The sequence below is a fragment of the Orycteropus afer genome, unplaced genomic scaffold (assembly GCF_000298275.1).
Source record: "Orycteropus afer afer isolate SDZICR_OR568_19922 unplaced genomic scaffold, OryAfe1.0 scaffold00099, whole genome shotgun sequence".
Taxonomy (NCBI): domain Eukaryota; kingdom Metazoa; phylum Chordata; class Mammalia; order Tubulidentata; family Orycteropodidae; genus Orycteropus; species Orycteropus afer.
The window spans coordinates 4193614-4209778 of NW_006921686.1; the positions used below are offsets into that span (position 1 = coordinate 4193614).

Sequence of the window (16165 nt, forward strand, 5' to 3'; positions counted from 1 at the left end):
GGACACAGGGAAGAGGTAACTGTCGGGAGGAAGTGGGAGGGGAGATGTTGCATTGGGGTAAATTGTAGTCAATGTCATGAGACAACGTGTGTGTGAACTGCTGTATGGAAAGTGAATTTGCTCTGTAAACCTTCACCCAAATCACAATTAGAGAAAAAAGAAAATCAGCTTTGGAAACCCTGTGGTGCAGTTCCACTCTGTCCTCTAGGGGCGCTGTGAGTCGGAATTGACTGGACAGCCGTGGGTTTGGTTTGGGCTTTGCTTCTGTAAAGACTGACAGCCTTGGAGACCCTGTGGGGCAGTTCTGCTGTCAGTGTGGTCGATCTGTTGCAGTCGATTTGATGGCAATGGGTTTATAATAATCATCACCCTCACCCTCTTAACCGAGCACCTAGTGTACCGCAGGGCAGCGCTCACCACTGCTGCTCCTCTACCTTGCCAGCACGTCACAATCAGCTAGGGAGGCGTTAAACACGCAGCTTCCTAGTCGAATGTGAAATTCCGTTTCTTAGCAGCACTAGCCATATTCAAGGGCTCAATAGCCCCACATGGCCAGTTGCTATTATATGGGAAAGCACAGATGTAGACCGTCTCTGTTATCACAGAAGGTTCTCTTGGACACTGGCTAAGTTTGCTGTTACCACAAAACAGTCTGACTTTGGGACCAGAAATTGGCAATTTTCACGTACACCCTCCAGTGATGCTAATGCAGGCGGGTCTCTGGACCTTGCTCTGAGGAAGTGGCTTAGCTCTTGTGGCATCCTACTGGCTCTTCCCCAGACACCACAAGGCAGCAGGGAAGATTGTTCCCTGTCTTAGTTAGCTCGGCTGCTGTAACAGTAGTGCAAGTGGGTGGCTGTAACCGACAGAACTTGGTTTTCTTAGTTTGTTGCTGTCATGTGCCGTCATGTCAATTCTGCCACATAGTGACCCTATAGGACAGAGCAGACTGCCCCATAGGGTTTCCTGGGTTGTAATCTTGACAGGAGCAGATCTCCAGGTCTAAGGAACCTCCAGGTGGGTTTACACCACCAACCTGTCAGTAAGCAGCCAAGCAGTTAATCATTGAGGAGGCTAGAAGTCCAAAGTCGGGGTGCTGGCTCTAGGGGAAAGGAGCTCTGGTGGTATAGTGGATAAGCCATTTGGCTGGTAACCAGAGGGCTGTAGGTTCAAACCCACCAGCTGCTCTTGGGAGGAAGATGGGGCAGTCTACTTCCATAATGCCTTGGAAACCCAATGGGGGTTGCTATGAGTTAGAATCGACTCAGTGGTGATGAGTTTGGATTTTTTTGGTTGGCTCTCAGGGAAGGCTGTGTCTGTCTGCTCAGGGAAGGTGTTAGCTTCTCTGGCGTTCTCCTTGGTGTTCCCTGGAGATCTCCAGGTAGCTGGCATCTGTCCCCTCTCCCCTACTTGCTTGCATTTGGGCTTCATCTGCTGCCTTATTTCTCAAGTGATTGACTTAAGACCCACCTACACTGATATGGCCTCATTAGCACAACAAGGAAAATCCTCTTCCCAGTGGGATGACCTGTAGAGGTTACAGGGGTGAGGCTTTCCAGCACATATTTTTGGGGAGCACAGTTTAAGCCATCACAGTCCCCACTTGGAAAGAGGCTCAAAAAGTGAAACCACTCACCCTGCGTAATTGTAATCACACATTAAGTGCCTCCTGGGCTCTGGTTGTGCTGAGAACTTTATACCTCACTGAATGCTCCTGGGAAGTGAGAATTGCTGGTGTCCGTTTGCAACTGAGTCTTACAGGGAGAGTTATGAGACTAATGTCACAAAGCTAGGAAGTGTCAGAGCCACAGCGTGAACCCGCATCCAGCTCTGTGGTACTCTGTTGCTTTCGAACCAATCCAGTGCCCCCCCAAAACAATAAAAGTGATAATACCCAGTGCTGATGATGCTATGCAGAAACGGGCAGTCAGGCACCGCTTGGTCGGTCATCAGTTGATTCACCTTTGTGGGTCTAATTGTCAGTGTATATCAAAAGTCTTAAAAATGTGGATACCCTGGTGAAACCCCTGAGACCATGGCCTCTAGTCATCCTTTGGAACTCTTAATGAACTCACTCCAGTGGGTTAACAAGAAAAAAAAAAGAAAACATAGATCCATAGTTCTAGAAGCTAAAATAATTAACATGTATTTAAATTAGAAGAAATTAAATGCATAAAATAGAAACATTCTGGGGGAAAAAAATGTGGATACCCTTTGTCCACCACATCCATGCTTTTAGGCAATTCCCTAAAGAAATCATCTTGAGTGAATAAAGCTGGTAGGAATTTAAAACACGGGAGAGAGGACCCAGAGTCGGCAGTGACAGAGGCAGTGTGTTCTGTTCTGAGGTGATAAAGGAAAGGGGAATGGTTTCCAAGGTTGGGGGTTGGGGGGGGTGTCCTGGAGAGCAGCACAGGAAAAAGGCTGATAGCCCTCATGCCAGGCTGAAAAGCTGGATCTGAGGCAGCGGAATAGCTAGACGGACATGAGGTCCCCAGCTCCCAGCCTTGCTTTTTCTTTCCTCTTCTCAGGATCCCGCTCAATCCGCCGGCTTCCACCCCAGTGGCTCTGTCCTCGCCGTGGGCACAGTGACTGGCAGGTAAAGCTGAATAGGGCACTTCGGGAAAGCGCTTCTCTGCTCCCTGGGGAACTGCCTTAAACTCCTGATCTCCTAGTAAAGTCCTTGGATGGCACAAACGTTTTTGATCTTGATGATCAAACATCTTGATCTGCTTCTGTAAAGATTGCACCCGAGTAAACCCTATGGAGCAGTTCTACTCTGTAACACATGGGGTCGCCACAGAAGTTATGATTGGATTGGATTTCCCAGCATTCCTCTGAAGTCAGTCTCTTCCAAAATCTCTTCGGGGGGGCCCCTTCATCAGACCCCACAGATTTCCGCCCCTTTCTGCCATATCAGCTCATCTCTACCTCCATCTCCCCATTCCAGGTGGCTGCTGTTGGACACGGAGACCCACGACCTGGTGGCAATCCACACCGATGGCAATGAGCAAATATCCGTGGTCAGCTTCTCCCCGAGTAAGCGGTGGGCCTGGGACCCTGGAGAGGCAGGGCTTTGGGAACAAATGCTTAATTACTTGCTGGGGAGGGGGCAGAGCCTAGGGGGCAACGCCTGAGGGGTTGTCTCAGCCTATAGCAGGGGGATCACAGGTTAGAACCAATGGGGGATTCGGGGATAGTCGAGGGCTGAAGCTGAGCGAGGAGGGGGCGGAGCCTGGGTGCCTCCTCATAGCCCCTCCCCCTCCCCCAGACGGGGCGTACCTGGCCGTGGGCTCCCACGACAACTTGGTGTACGTGTATACGGTGGACCAGGGCGGCCGCAAGGTCAGCCGCCTGGGCAAGTGCTCGGTGAGTGGGCAGTGGCCCCCAGCCCGCGCCCCCACCCTCCTGGGGTTTGCAGAATTAACCAATTTTCTACCTCAAGGGAGTGCAGCTTCAACACACAACTGCGTCTGCCCCATCTACCAACAAGAGTCTGAGTCCCGCCCACTCATTTACCCCGGCTTCTGTGTTCTAAGACCGCCCCTTCGTGTAGCCCCGCCCCCTGCATTCCTAGCACACCCTCTGTCTGGCCCAGCCCCTTGCATTCAAACTGCCCTTCTGTCTCTAGCTCCGCCCACATGTTCTAAACTCCGTTGTGGTCTTAGCCTTTTTGTCTAGCCCCGCCCATGATAGGCCGGCCCGGCCCCCAGATTCCAAAGGCCTTATCCCTGTGTTCTCACCCTCCTCTGTATTTTGCCTTCCATCCTTTCTGGTGTAGTCCCACCCCTTCTTCGTTCAGCTCTCTCCAATTCTGACTCTGCCCCTTCCTTCCCCGCAGGGCCATTCTAGCTTCATCACCCACCTGGATTGGGCCCAGGACAGCAGCTGTTTTGTTACCAACTCTGGGGACTACGAGATTCTGTACTGTGAGTGTTTGAAGACCCAAAGACGTTCTTCCCTCATTTGCATAAGTGATTTGCATACTCCCTGAATTCTGGGAAGGAAGGTGGAACTGCTTTAAAATCTTCCCTGGCTACTGGTATTCCAGACATGTTCTGATTGCCTGGGAGTCCCTGGGTAGTTCAAACAGTTAAGACCTCTGGCTGCTAACCAAAAGGTTATTTTTTATTTCCCTCATTAGCTGGGACTTTGGCTATAGATTTCTTCCCAGTGGGCCCCACTTGAACCAATTCTTCCCCTTCCTGGGTGCTGGGTTGGGGTTCAGATTTCAAAGCAGATGTCCATGCTTAGGTTTCAGAGTGTGAAGACCAAGGGTCCAGTATTTTTGTCCAGTCTGGAGCCGTGGAATGAGCCCTAGGACCTTTACCTCCTCCGGCTTGGACCTCAGTGTCCGTTGTCAGTGGACTGGATGGGTGCAATCGGTAATTCTTCCCGTTCTGAGCCCCTCCCCACACTTTCTGTTCCAGGGGACCCCGCTACCTGTAAGCAGGTCACCAGTGCAGAGGCTGTGAGGAATATGGAGTGGGCCACAGCCACCTGTGTCCTAGGGTTTGGAGTGTTCGGTAAGTACTGAAGTGGGGAAGGCCCACTAAGACCAGGAGCTTCAATAAACATAGCCGGCTAGTAGTTTTCACAGACTCTTATTGGTGACCTCCAGGATGAGGAAGTCACTCCTTTCTGCGATGTGGGCAGAATTTGTGTAAAAGGAAGGGCCGGGGGTGATGGCTGTGGTGGTCCCTTGGAGCTGAAAGAAAATGAAGTCAGGTTGGGTGGAGGCACCTGGCACAGTGAGGTCCACCCTGCTGTGCTCCCGTTCCCCCATTCATTCAGGCATAAATGCAGTCAGCACATTCCTTGAGCACCTCTGGGCACTGCCCTGTGCTGGGTGGTGCTGGGGACACACAGGGACCTACAGAAACCTCAGCCCTGCCTTCCCGGGGCTCACAGTCCAGTGAGGGAGACAGACCTGTTCCCAGACAGTGACCACCCGGATCGGACTGGGCTAGGACCGAGGAGGCCAAAGGGGCCATGTGGCCCAGCCCGGGAGGAAGTCAGAGAGGGGTTTCTGGAGGAGGGGATCCAAGTTGGGATGTTGAGGATAAGAACATAATCTGCAAGAGGTGAGAAAGGAAAGTGTTCAGGCCAAGGAAACAAGTAGCATATGGCAAAGCTCCGAGGTGACATTGAGCTTGGCGTTTGGGGAAATGCAAGAAGTCAGGGCAGCTACCTTATTGCACAGTTCAAGGGCGGCACTGGTGAGGGATACGGCTGGGCAGCCGGGGGCCGGGCCATGCAGAGTCTGGGTGAGAAGCCTAGGCTTTCTCTTGAGGCCACCAGGGAGCCGTGGGCGGCTTTTGAGTGGGGTAGAAAGGGGATGCAGATTGCATTTTGCAAAAATCATTCTGACTCCCTCCCTGGCTCCTCTTGGAGTCCCTGGCCCCAGGTGACATCTTACCACGTCCCCCTTTCTTGCCCACAGGGATCTGGTCCGAGGGGGCTGATGGTACTGACATCAACGCTGTGGCCCGTTCCCATGATGGAAAGTTGCTTGCTTCTGCCGACGACTTTGGCAAAGTCCACCTATTTCACTATCCCTGCTGTCAACCTCGAGTGAGTACCCCTGGGGGCCTGGGGGGCCAGGATTAACCTGCAGCATTCAGGCAGCCCTGGTCCCACCCAGCCCCCTCTTGGGTCTCAGTTTCCCCATCTGTACGAGGGGGCAGTGGGCTTGATCCCAAGGGCTTTTCTTTCTTGCCCTGAAGGTCGAGGGGTTTGTAGTCTCGTGCTGACCACATGGTTTCCAAAGCTCTGAGGATCTGCACTTACAACATGCTGGGGTTTTTTTTTTTTTTTTTTTTCACCTTTATTAACTCAACATATATTTAGTGAGCACCTACTATGTGCCTGGGCACAAGCAATGCAGATTTGGGGTCACTGCCCTCACAGAGCTGACAGTTTAGTGGTAGGATGGATGTTCCAAGACGTTGTGGGTCTCAGGTTTCTGATTCAAAGCCCTCGTGGTTCTCCTGCAGTTGCAGGACAATGATCACAAACTCCATCGCCACAAGGTCAGGCAGGTGGCGGGAATGAGTTTCTCGGTCTGGGGGTCAGGCCGCAGGGAGCTGGTGGACAGCTGCACTTGACACACACCCCACTAGTTGTAGCCCTGTGTGCGGCAGGTTCAGTGTCCCCCAGATTTTGTTAGTTCAGAATTTAGATGTAAACTCTCTCGACTTGTGAATGCCAGCAACTAGCTTTCTGGAAATCCTGTGGGTCCGTAGATAACCTGTGGCTAAAATAGAACTGGATGTTATTTTACCATTCTCTTCTAGTAAAAGAACTCTTTGTTTGAACAATTTGCTGTAAAGTCGTTCATAAACACGCAGAAGGGAGAGTGCTGTATTAGCCATGGTTAGCAAGTACCAGAAATGGCAAATGTGTTACTTCGTTCTCATCCAAACTCTTTTTTGGGGGGGGGGGGTTTCCCTGTACTTTGCGAAGCAAACCCCCTACATCACCTTTTTGTGTGTGGAGAGAAAATGCCCAAAATAATGCCAGCTCTAGTTTCTCCACATACATTTCAGGGACACTGATTACAGTTCTTCAAGTTGTGCTCCCTGTCTCCCTGTCTTTTCCCAAATCGTTCCACCACCATTAACGTAAGCTCAACAGCTCCTAAGCAAAAACTCCCCTTTCCTTCTTCCTCACCTGTTCACCACTAACAATACCTGGTTTCTACCAAAAAAAAAAAAAACCCACTGCCATTGAGTTGGATCTGACTCATAGTGATCCCTCCTTGGGTTTCCAAGGGGGTGTCACTACAGAAGTAGATTGCCCAGTCTTCCTTCTGAGGAGTAGCTGGCGGGTTTGAACCACCAGCCTTCTGGTTAGCAGTCAGGTTCCTTAGGCATTACGCCACCAGAGCTCCCTAGTTTCTACTGTACCTGCTTATGTCATGTCCGTGAGATCACACGGTATTTGTCCTTTGGTAACTAAATTAGGCACTCAGTGTGATGAGGTCAGGGTTCATCCATGCGTCAGGACTTCATTTCTCCTTACGGCTGAGGAGGATTCCATAGCACGGATGGACCATCTGTGGATCTGTTTATCTCGTGGTGGACATTCAGTTGGTTGCACATTTTGGCTTTTGTGAAAAGTGGTGCCATCCATGCAATCCTCAGCCTATATAACTGTGAGACCAGAAGAACTAGATGGTGCCCGGCTACCACTGTCAACCACTCAGAGGGGGATCTCTGTAGGAGATCCTGGATAGAGAGTGAGAAAATGTAGAACAAAACTCAGCATCATTTGGGGGGAAAAAAGTGGGGGGGACCAGGTTTGCTGGTCTGATAGAGCTTGGTAGAACTAAGAACCACTAACTGCCCTTCAGGTCTGGAATTGAACCCATACCTGTGGCTTCCGGCCAAATAAAAGACAGGCATAGGAGTTGAACATTTACGTGAGGGAGATTGAGAGAACAATCCTGGGAGAAAGAAGGGCTGTGTATGCACAGGGAGACAGCTCAGGGGGCAGGAGTGCATGGAGGGATGGACACAGGGAAGAGGTGACTATCGGGAGGAAGTGGGAGGGGAGCTGTTGCATTGTGGGAAATTACAGTCAATGTCATGAGACAATGTATGTGTGAACTGCTGTATGGAAAATGAATTTGCTTTGTAAACTTTCACCCAAATCATTAATTCATTCATTCATTCATAAATAGATAAATAAATAATTTTTAAGAAAAAGTGGTACAGTGAACGTGGGTGGACAGGTTTCAGTTTGCCATACATCATCATCTTTTAATCCCCCAAATAAAACGTTCCTATCTACAGACAAGAATAATTATTATATCTACAAACCTATTATTGACCCTAGTGATGAATATTAATTCCTATATATGATCCATATTCAAATTTGCCTGATTCATTGGTTGGTTTTTAAAATTTGGTCCTGTCTCAGTATCTTCATATAGAACAGCTTCCCACACCCACAATCATTTTTCTTTTCATGCAAATGATTTATTGAATAAACCAGATTAGTTGCCCTGTTCATTGGTAAACCCTCCCCCCACCAAAAAAAAAAAAAAAACCACCACGGGCATCCAGTCAATTCCAGTGCATAACAACCTTGTAGGACAGAGTAGAAGTGCCCCACAGGGTTTCCAAGACTGTAAATTTTTATGGAAGCAGACTGCCTCATCTTTCTCCCCTGGAGGGGCTGGTGGGTACTAATCTTTTGGTTTGCAGCCAAGGGCTTTAACTACTGTGCTACCACCAGGTTTCCTGTGTAAAGATTCGGGGGGACCCACTGTGGTTGATGCCAACTTATAGCGGCCTCCATTGGGTTTCCAAAGCTATAATCTTTGTACTCGGGTGGCATAGTGCCTAAGGCACTTGACTGCTAACCAGAAGGCTGGCAGTTCAAACCCACCAGCTACTCCTCGGAAGGAAGGTTGGGCAATCTACTTCCGTAGAGATACTGCCTCAGAAACCCAAGGAGGGGTTACTGTGAGTCGGTTCTGACTCGACGGCACATAACAACAACAACAATCTTTTGAGGAAGCAAAATCCAAACCAAACCTACTGCTATTGAGTCAATTCCGACTCACAGCGCCCCTAGAGGACAGAGTGGAACTGCCCCACAGGGTCTCCAAGGCTGTCAATCTTCACAGAAGCAAAACCCAAACCACACCCACTGCCATGGAGTCTATTCTGACTCACAGCGCCCCTAGAGGACAGAGTGGAACTGCCCCATAGGGTTTCCAAAGCTGTGTATTCTGGGAAATCAACCACTAAAAACCGTGTGAAACACAGTTCTGCCCTGATGCACATGGGGTCGGGTGAATCAGAATCTAGTTTGATTGACTGCCATTGGGTGGGTTTTTTGACCTTTTCTCCTTTCTTTTCCTGTAACAGGCCCTCAGCCACAGATACGGGGGACACAGTAGCCATGTGACGAATGTGGCCTTCTTGTGGGATGACAGTGTGGTCCTCACCACGGGGGGCAAGGATACCAGTGTGCTGCAGTGGCGGGTGGTCTGAAGTCCAGGGGCCCCAGGGATGGGGGCCAGTAGAGAGTGGAGGTGGCAGGGTGGGAATTCTATTTTCGGGAGATGTCTATTGCCGAGTAGAGTAATATATATATACCCAGAGTATGTCTATAGCAGAGGGGGTTTTGGGGGGTGGGGTAGACAAAAGTATTTATCTGGGGATGGGAAATGGGGCCACATTACTTTGGGGGAGCCATTGAAAGTATTTGGTTTGGGGTGTTTTTTAAGTTTATTCTTTTATATCATCCAGAAATAAAGACATGTGCACTGAGATGGAGTGTCAGGGTCTGAATATTTGGTGTGTGTGCATAGATTCCAGTGTGTGCGTGAAAAGAAACCCATTGTCGTAGTTGATTCTGACCCACAGCGCCCCTAGAGGACAGAGGGGAACTGCTCCCCGGGGTTTGCAAGGCTGTGAATCTTTACAGAAGCAAAACCCAGACCAAATCTAACACCCTTGAATTGATTGTGACTCACAGGGCCCCTAGAGGATAGCATAGAACTACCCCATTGGGTTACCAAGGCTGTAAATCTTTTCTAAAGCGGACTGCCACATCTTTCTCCCATGAAGAAGCTGGAGGCAGGGAGGTGCTTCAAACTGGCGACCTTTCCAATTAGCACCCAATGTTAACCCCCCTATGCAGTATGTCCAAATTCCGGTTTTTGCTTCATGAAGATAAGCCAAACTGCTTGTCCTCACCAATGAGTGGCAACAAAATACTTGTTAACCAAACTTTGGTTATGCTTCTCTCCTTTCCCCTAGGTCCCTGAACTTTGGGCCACCCTCAGCCAGAACCAACATACAAAAAAAAAAGTTGCTGTCCCCTCTTGAGTTCTGATTCTTGGAGACCCCATGTGCTAGAGAGTAGAACTATTCCACACGGTTTTGTTTTCTGGCTGTATCTTTCAGAAAGCAGATGGCCAGGCCTTTGTTCTGTGGAGCTGATGAGTGGGTTCAAAATGTCAGTGGCCAAGAATAAACCGTTTGTGTTGGAGACCTCTTAAGCTAGCATGTAGCCCTTCTGTGACCAGGCTGGCTTCAGCCTAAGTCTGTTGTCTACTAACCAGGCACACCATCCATTCACCCCACTTCCCCACACACAATTCCTTCTAGCCTTTCTACTCCACTGTCTATAAAAAGAAAACCCCTTTTCACCCAAACCTTGAGAGCTGACTCATCCGTGGTCAGAGTGGTCTACCTATTGCGATAGTCCCCCCTCCCCTAGTTACACTCGTCCCTTCCGCCACACTTGAACACAGGGTCTACTTGCTATGTCCAGATTTACTTTCTATTTGACATTGGCAACACGGACACCATGGCTGTAGATACTCACCAGTACAAGTGGTCACTTCAAAGAAAGAAAGTGACTCTCTTGTAGCGTGTAGGTTTCCAAGAAGAATCTGATTGGCTCACCTATCATCATGAGGCCACCCTAACCCAATCTTTGTGGTCCATGGAATGGCGTCATCTGATTGGCCAGCCTTAGCTCATAGACCCAAGCTTTTGATTCCAAAAGGGATAGTGTAGTTATCCTGGACAAATAGCGCCTCCAGAACCTCTTACAGCTGTGGAAGAGGTCCCCCAAATCAAATGTCCTGTTGTTCATTCAGACTCGTGACAACCACATGTACTCAATGTTCCATTCGGTTTCCAAAACCTGATTTTTTCAGAAGCAGATAACCAGATCTTTCTTCCAAGATGCCACTGAAAGGATTAAAACTGTCAACCTTGGATTAGTAGCCAAGCGGTTGACTACACTGCCCAGAGACTCTTTTTCCAAAGGAAAGGGGGTGGGCATAGCTGGGAGTGGGCAATGGGAGGCATGTTTGTGTTGGTTTGAGTGATGTTGTTGTTGTTAAGTGCCCTCGAGTCGTTTCTGACTCACAGCGACCCCATGCACAGCAGAACAAAACACTGCCCGATCCCGTGCCAGCCCCACAATCCCTGCTATACTTGAGCCCATCATCGCAGTCACCGTATCAATCCATCTCGTTGAAGGCCTCCCCCTCTTTCGTCGACCCTCCACCCTACCAAGCATGACATCCTTCTCCAGGGAATGGTCCCTTCTGACAACATGACCAAAATAGGTGAGACGAAGTCTGGCCATTCTTGCTTCCAAGGAGCATTCTGGCTGCACTTCCTCCAGGACAGATCTGTTAGTTCTTTTGGCAGTCCATGGTACCTTCAGCATTCTTCGCCAGCACCACAACTCAAAAGCATCAACTCTTCTTCAGTCTTCCTTATTCATTGTCCAGCTCTCACATGCATACGAGGCCATTGGAAATATCATGGCTTGTGTCAGGCGCACCTTAGTCCTCAAGGAGATATCCTTGCTCCTCAGCACTTGATACAGTTCCTTCGCAGTTGACTTTCCCAATGCTACACGTCGTCTAATGTCCTGACTGCTGTTTCCGTTGGCATCAATTGTAGAACCAAGCAACGTGAATTCTTTGACAACCTCAATCTTCTCTCCATTGATTGTGATGCTGCTCATTGGTCCAGTTGTGAGGATTTTTGTCTTCTTTATATTGAGACGTAATCCATACTGCAGACTGTATTCTTCAACCTTCATCAGTAGGTGCCTTAAGTCATCCTCACTTTCAGCAAGCAAAGTTGTATCGTCTGCATATCTCAGGTTGTTAATGATTCTTCCTCCAATCCTGATACCACGTTTTTCTTCATATAGTCCAGCTTCTCGGATAATTTGCTCAGCATATAGATTGAATAAGTGTGGAGAAAGGATACAACCCTGACGCACTCCCTTCTGGATTTTAAACCATGTAGTGTCCCCTTGCTCTGTTCGAACGACAGCCTCCTGGTCAAGGTACAGATTCCTCATGAGTACAATCAAGTGCTTGGGAATTCCCATTCTTCTCAATGTTATCCATCATTTGTCATGATTCACACAATCAAATGCCTTTGCATAGTCAATAAAACACAAGTAAACATCTTTCTGGTATTCTTTGCCTTGAGCCAAGATCCATCTGACAACAGCTATGATATCCCTTGTTCCACGTCCTCTTCTGAATCCGGCTTGAACCTCTGGAAGTTCTCTGTCAATATACTCCTGCAAACGTTTCTGAATTATCTTCAGTAAGATCTTACTTGCGTGCAATATTAATGATATTGTTCTATAATTTCCACATTCTGTGGAATCACCTTTCTTTGGAATGGGCACAAAATGGAATGGAAACATTTCTTTGGAATGGGTTTGAGTGATGCCCTGCTTGAACAATTTCTCTTAGAAAGATCAGCACGAGGCTGGTCCCTATGAGGCGGAGGTCAAAGATGTCCCAAATGACCCGGAAGGAAGGTTGGGCAATCCTACTTCCGTAGTGATACTGCCTCGGAAACCCAAGGAGGGGTCGCTATGAGTCAGGGCTGACTCGACGGCACATAACAACAACAACAACAACAAATCCTTACCTAAGTGAACTGCCTCAACGTTCCGCGGAGTGGCTGGTGGGTTTGGACCATCCACCTTTTGGTTAGCATACAACTGCATTAACTACTACACTACCAGAGCTCTTTATGAAAGTTTGCTTTTGCTGCTGAAGAAACCATCTCAAAATTTAAAGGCTTAAAAAAATCATTTTCTAATGGCTCCTGATTTTGTGGACTGTGTGGGACCCGCTGGGCAGTTCTTTGTTTGGGTCTTCCCTGTGGCGGAGCTGATGTCATCTGGAGTTCCGGAGGGAACATGAGGACTCTGAACCTCTTTCTCTTTAGTTCCAGTAGTTCCAGGACCTGTCCTCTGCTTCGTTTCTTATGTTGTTGTTATTGGGTGCCGTTGACTCCAGTGACCCATGTGACAGTAGAAATGCTGCACAGCGCATCCTGGTGGTGCAGTGGTTAAAGTGCTTGACTGCTAACCAAAAGGCATCAGCCACTCTGCAGGAGAAAGATGTGGCAGTCCAATTCCTCAAAGATTGACAGCCTTGGAAACCCTATGGGGAAGTTCTATTCTGTCCTATAGGGTCACTATGAGTTGGAATTGACTGCCGTAGTTTTTATTTTTATTTTTTCCAAATATTTACGCAAGGAAACTTGGTGATGTCACAGTGGTTAAAGCACTCGTCTGCGAACTAAACACACACCAGTCGCTTCAGGGGTGAAAGATGAGGTAGTCCGCTTCCATAAAGACTGACAGCCTTGGAAACCCTATGGCGCAATTCCACTCTGTCCTCTAGGGGCGCTGTAAGTCTGAATCAACTCCACAGCAGTGGGTGTGGTTTGGGCTTTGGTCTGTGAAGACTGACAGCCGTGGAAACCCTGTGGTGCAGTTCCACTCTGTCCTCTAGGGGCGCTGTGGGTCAGAATTGTCTCAATGATCCCCAACAACATTTACCCAAGCCAGTCTCCAAGCCTTTTTTTGCGCAGCGGCACCGGGTGGGTTCAAATCACAAACCTTTTAAGTTACTAGTCCAGCACCAGTAACTAGGGGGGAGTAACTAGGAGGAGTTCTGGTGCCATAGTGCCTGAGGCATTTAACTGCTAATCAGAAGGCTGGCAGTTCAAACTCACCAGCCACTCCTCAGAAGGAAGACTGGGCAATCTACTTCCGTAGAGATACTGCCTCAGTAACCCGAGGAGGGGCTGTTATGAGTCCGAATCAACTCGGGGGGCAGTGAGTGTGATTCAGCACAAACCCCTTGCACCATCAACTGTAAAACATGCCATGATTTTCATATTCTTCTAGTGGATGGTGGAACCAACAAACATATAGTCAGATAAATAAATAAGGTGACTTCAAAGAAAGAGGAAGTCTCTCTTCTCTCTTAGATCTCGCGGGTCTCTGGGAGGAATCTGATTCCTGTTAGCCAATCACTGTGGCCTGGGGATTAAATGCTACACAAGACGATCTTCCAGACGCCAGGAGCCACTGGGCAATGAGTCAGGGAAGGTTTCTCCGAGGAGGTGACGTGGAAGCGGAGACCTAAGTGATAAGGAGGAGCCAGACATGCAGCGCACGGGAGCAGCAAGTGCAAAGATCTGAAGTATATTTTAGAAAGAAAACAGAGGCTAAGGTTTGACTCTGGTGCCTCTCTGTTTCCTATCGCCGTGTAGCAGATTAGCACAAATTGAGTGGCTTAAAACAGCCAACGTTGATTATGTCACAGCTTCTAGGATCAGAAAACTGGGCAAGGCTTATGTGGGTCCTCGCTCCAGCCGTCTCTCACAAGGCCAAAGTCAAGGTGCTGGCCAGGACTAAGATTTTTCAGCCCCCAGCATGACTGAAGGAGCAGTGGTGGCTTGGTGGTAGAATTCTCACGTTCCATGTGGGAGACATGGGTCCAAGTCCTCGCCAATGCACCTCAGGGCCAGCCACTACTCCTCTGCTGTGGGCCTGTGTGATAGTTGGAGCTGTGTGTCAACTTGGCTGGACCACAATTCTGTGTGGTTTAAGCAGTTGTGCTGTGGTTATTGCCATGATGGGATCAGGTGACTATGTTTTGAGCAGCCAGTCCGTTGAAAGGGAGTTTCCCTAGGGGTGTGGCCTGCTTCCAGTGTATTTATGGACATCTTGGGGAAAGAGGCATTCTTCTGTGGGTCGGGATTCTGCTGTGCTGCCTACAACTGTCCATGAGCGAACAATCCACCATTTGGCCTGGAGATCTTGGATTCGTCATTCGTTGGAGTCAACAGCTGGTGTACTGCCTGCCAGCCTTGAGCTCCTCAGTCCCTGCAGCTGCAAGAGTCGGGAAAAGCCTCCAGCTTGATGTTTGATCCAAGAACTTGGGACTTGCCAGCTTCTGTAAGTGTGTGAGGAGCTCTGGTAGCATAGTGCCTTAGGCACTTGACCGCTAACCAGAAGGCTGGAGATTCAAACCCACCAGCCACTCCTCGGAAGGAAGGTTGAGCAATCTACTTCCGTAGTGATACTGCCTCAGCAACCCCAGGAGGGGTCGCTATGAGTCAGGTCCGACTCAGCACATAACAACATAAGTGTGTGAGCCATTTTCCTCTGATAAATTTATCTTTCTCTATATAAGCTGTACTGTTTTTTTTCCTCTAGAGAACCCCGTCTAACACAGCCTGCATCCTGCCACGATGCTGAACAGCTTTCGGTGGAGTTTCCAGATTAAGAGAGAGTAGCAGGAGAGGCCTGGTCATCTAATTCTGAAGAATCAGGCACTGAAAACGTTTGGATTACAGCAGTCCAATCTCATTGGACATGGGGGGGGGGTTTTGCCATGAGTCAGGGAGCGACTTGATGGCAAATAACAATACCAGTGGGGCAAGTTAGGTTCCTATAAAGGTGTGACTGAGGAGGACTGACTTCCAGGCTTGGTTGGTTGTTGGTAGGATTCAGTTCCTTGCGAGCTGCTGGACCAAGGGCCTCCTCCGTTGCTTGCTGGCTATTATTGGAGGCCGCCTTCAACATCCTCCCTGGTGGGTCTTTCTGCTATTAGAGTCTTCAATCAAGAGAATGTCTGTTAGCAAGATGCAAGTTACAATCTTACGTAATCATGGAAAGTATCTCCCATCAGTTTGCCATATTCTATTGGTTAGATGCAAATCCCACGTGTCTACACTCAAACCAAACCAAACACATTGTCACTGAGTCTGTTCTGACTCATGGAGACCCCATACATTAGAGGGTAGACCTGCTCCCTGGGGTTTTCTTAGCTATAATCTTTATGGAAACAGATTGCCAGGCCCCAGGTTGGTTCGAACCGCCAACCTTTAGGGTTGGAGATGAGTGAAAACCATTTGCATCCCCCAGGGACCTGCGCACACAAGAGGAGGGGATTGATTACCCAAGGTTGTGAATTCCGGGAGATGGGGGATGGGTGAGGTTGTCTTAGAGTGTGACCACCACAGGCTGAGAAGTCCTGGGTGGCCTCATGCACTGCCACTGCGGCCTTCCTGTCACCTTGCTTGAGGACAGTTCACGGAAAGGGAGGTCTGGTGGACATCTATTATCTTGGTCCACCTAGCGTCCCCGCCGCTTTCTGACTCATGGCGACCCCATGTGTGTCACAGTAGAATGGTGCACCCTAGGCTCTCCACTTTGCTATTCATAAGGTTTTCCCTGGCCAATTCTTTGAGAAGTGGATGGCCTCTTTCTTCTTCCTAGTCTGTCTCAGTCTATAAGCTGGGCTGTTACCTGTGCACCAGGTGCATTTCGCTGGGTTTTAAATACCAGA

General features: G+C 49.0%; 1 protein-coding gene across 1 annotated transcript in view; it reads left to right on the plus strand.

The window, feature by feature from the left end:
- The window catches only part of EML2 (EMAP like 2), a 33509-nt gene extending 24504 nt beyond the window's left edge, over positions 1 to 9005 (plus strand). The window contains 7 exon segments of the mRNA XM_007942901.2: positions 2532 to 2599; positions 2951 to 3039; positions 3272 to 3369; positions 3842 to 3929; positions 4431 to 4526; positions 5444 to 5574; positions 8880 to 9005. Of these exon segments, the coding sequence (XP_007941092.2) occupies positions 2532 to 2599; positions 2951 to 3039; positions 3272 to 3369; positions 3842 to 3929; positions 4431 to 4526; positions 5444 to 5574; positions 8880 to 9005 (696 nt within the window).
- The last annotated feature ends 7160 nt before the right edge of the window (positions 9006 to 16165 follow it).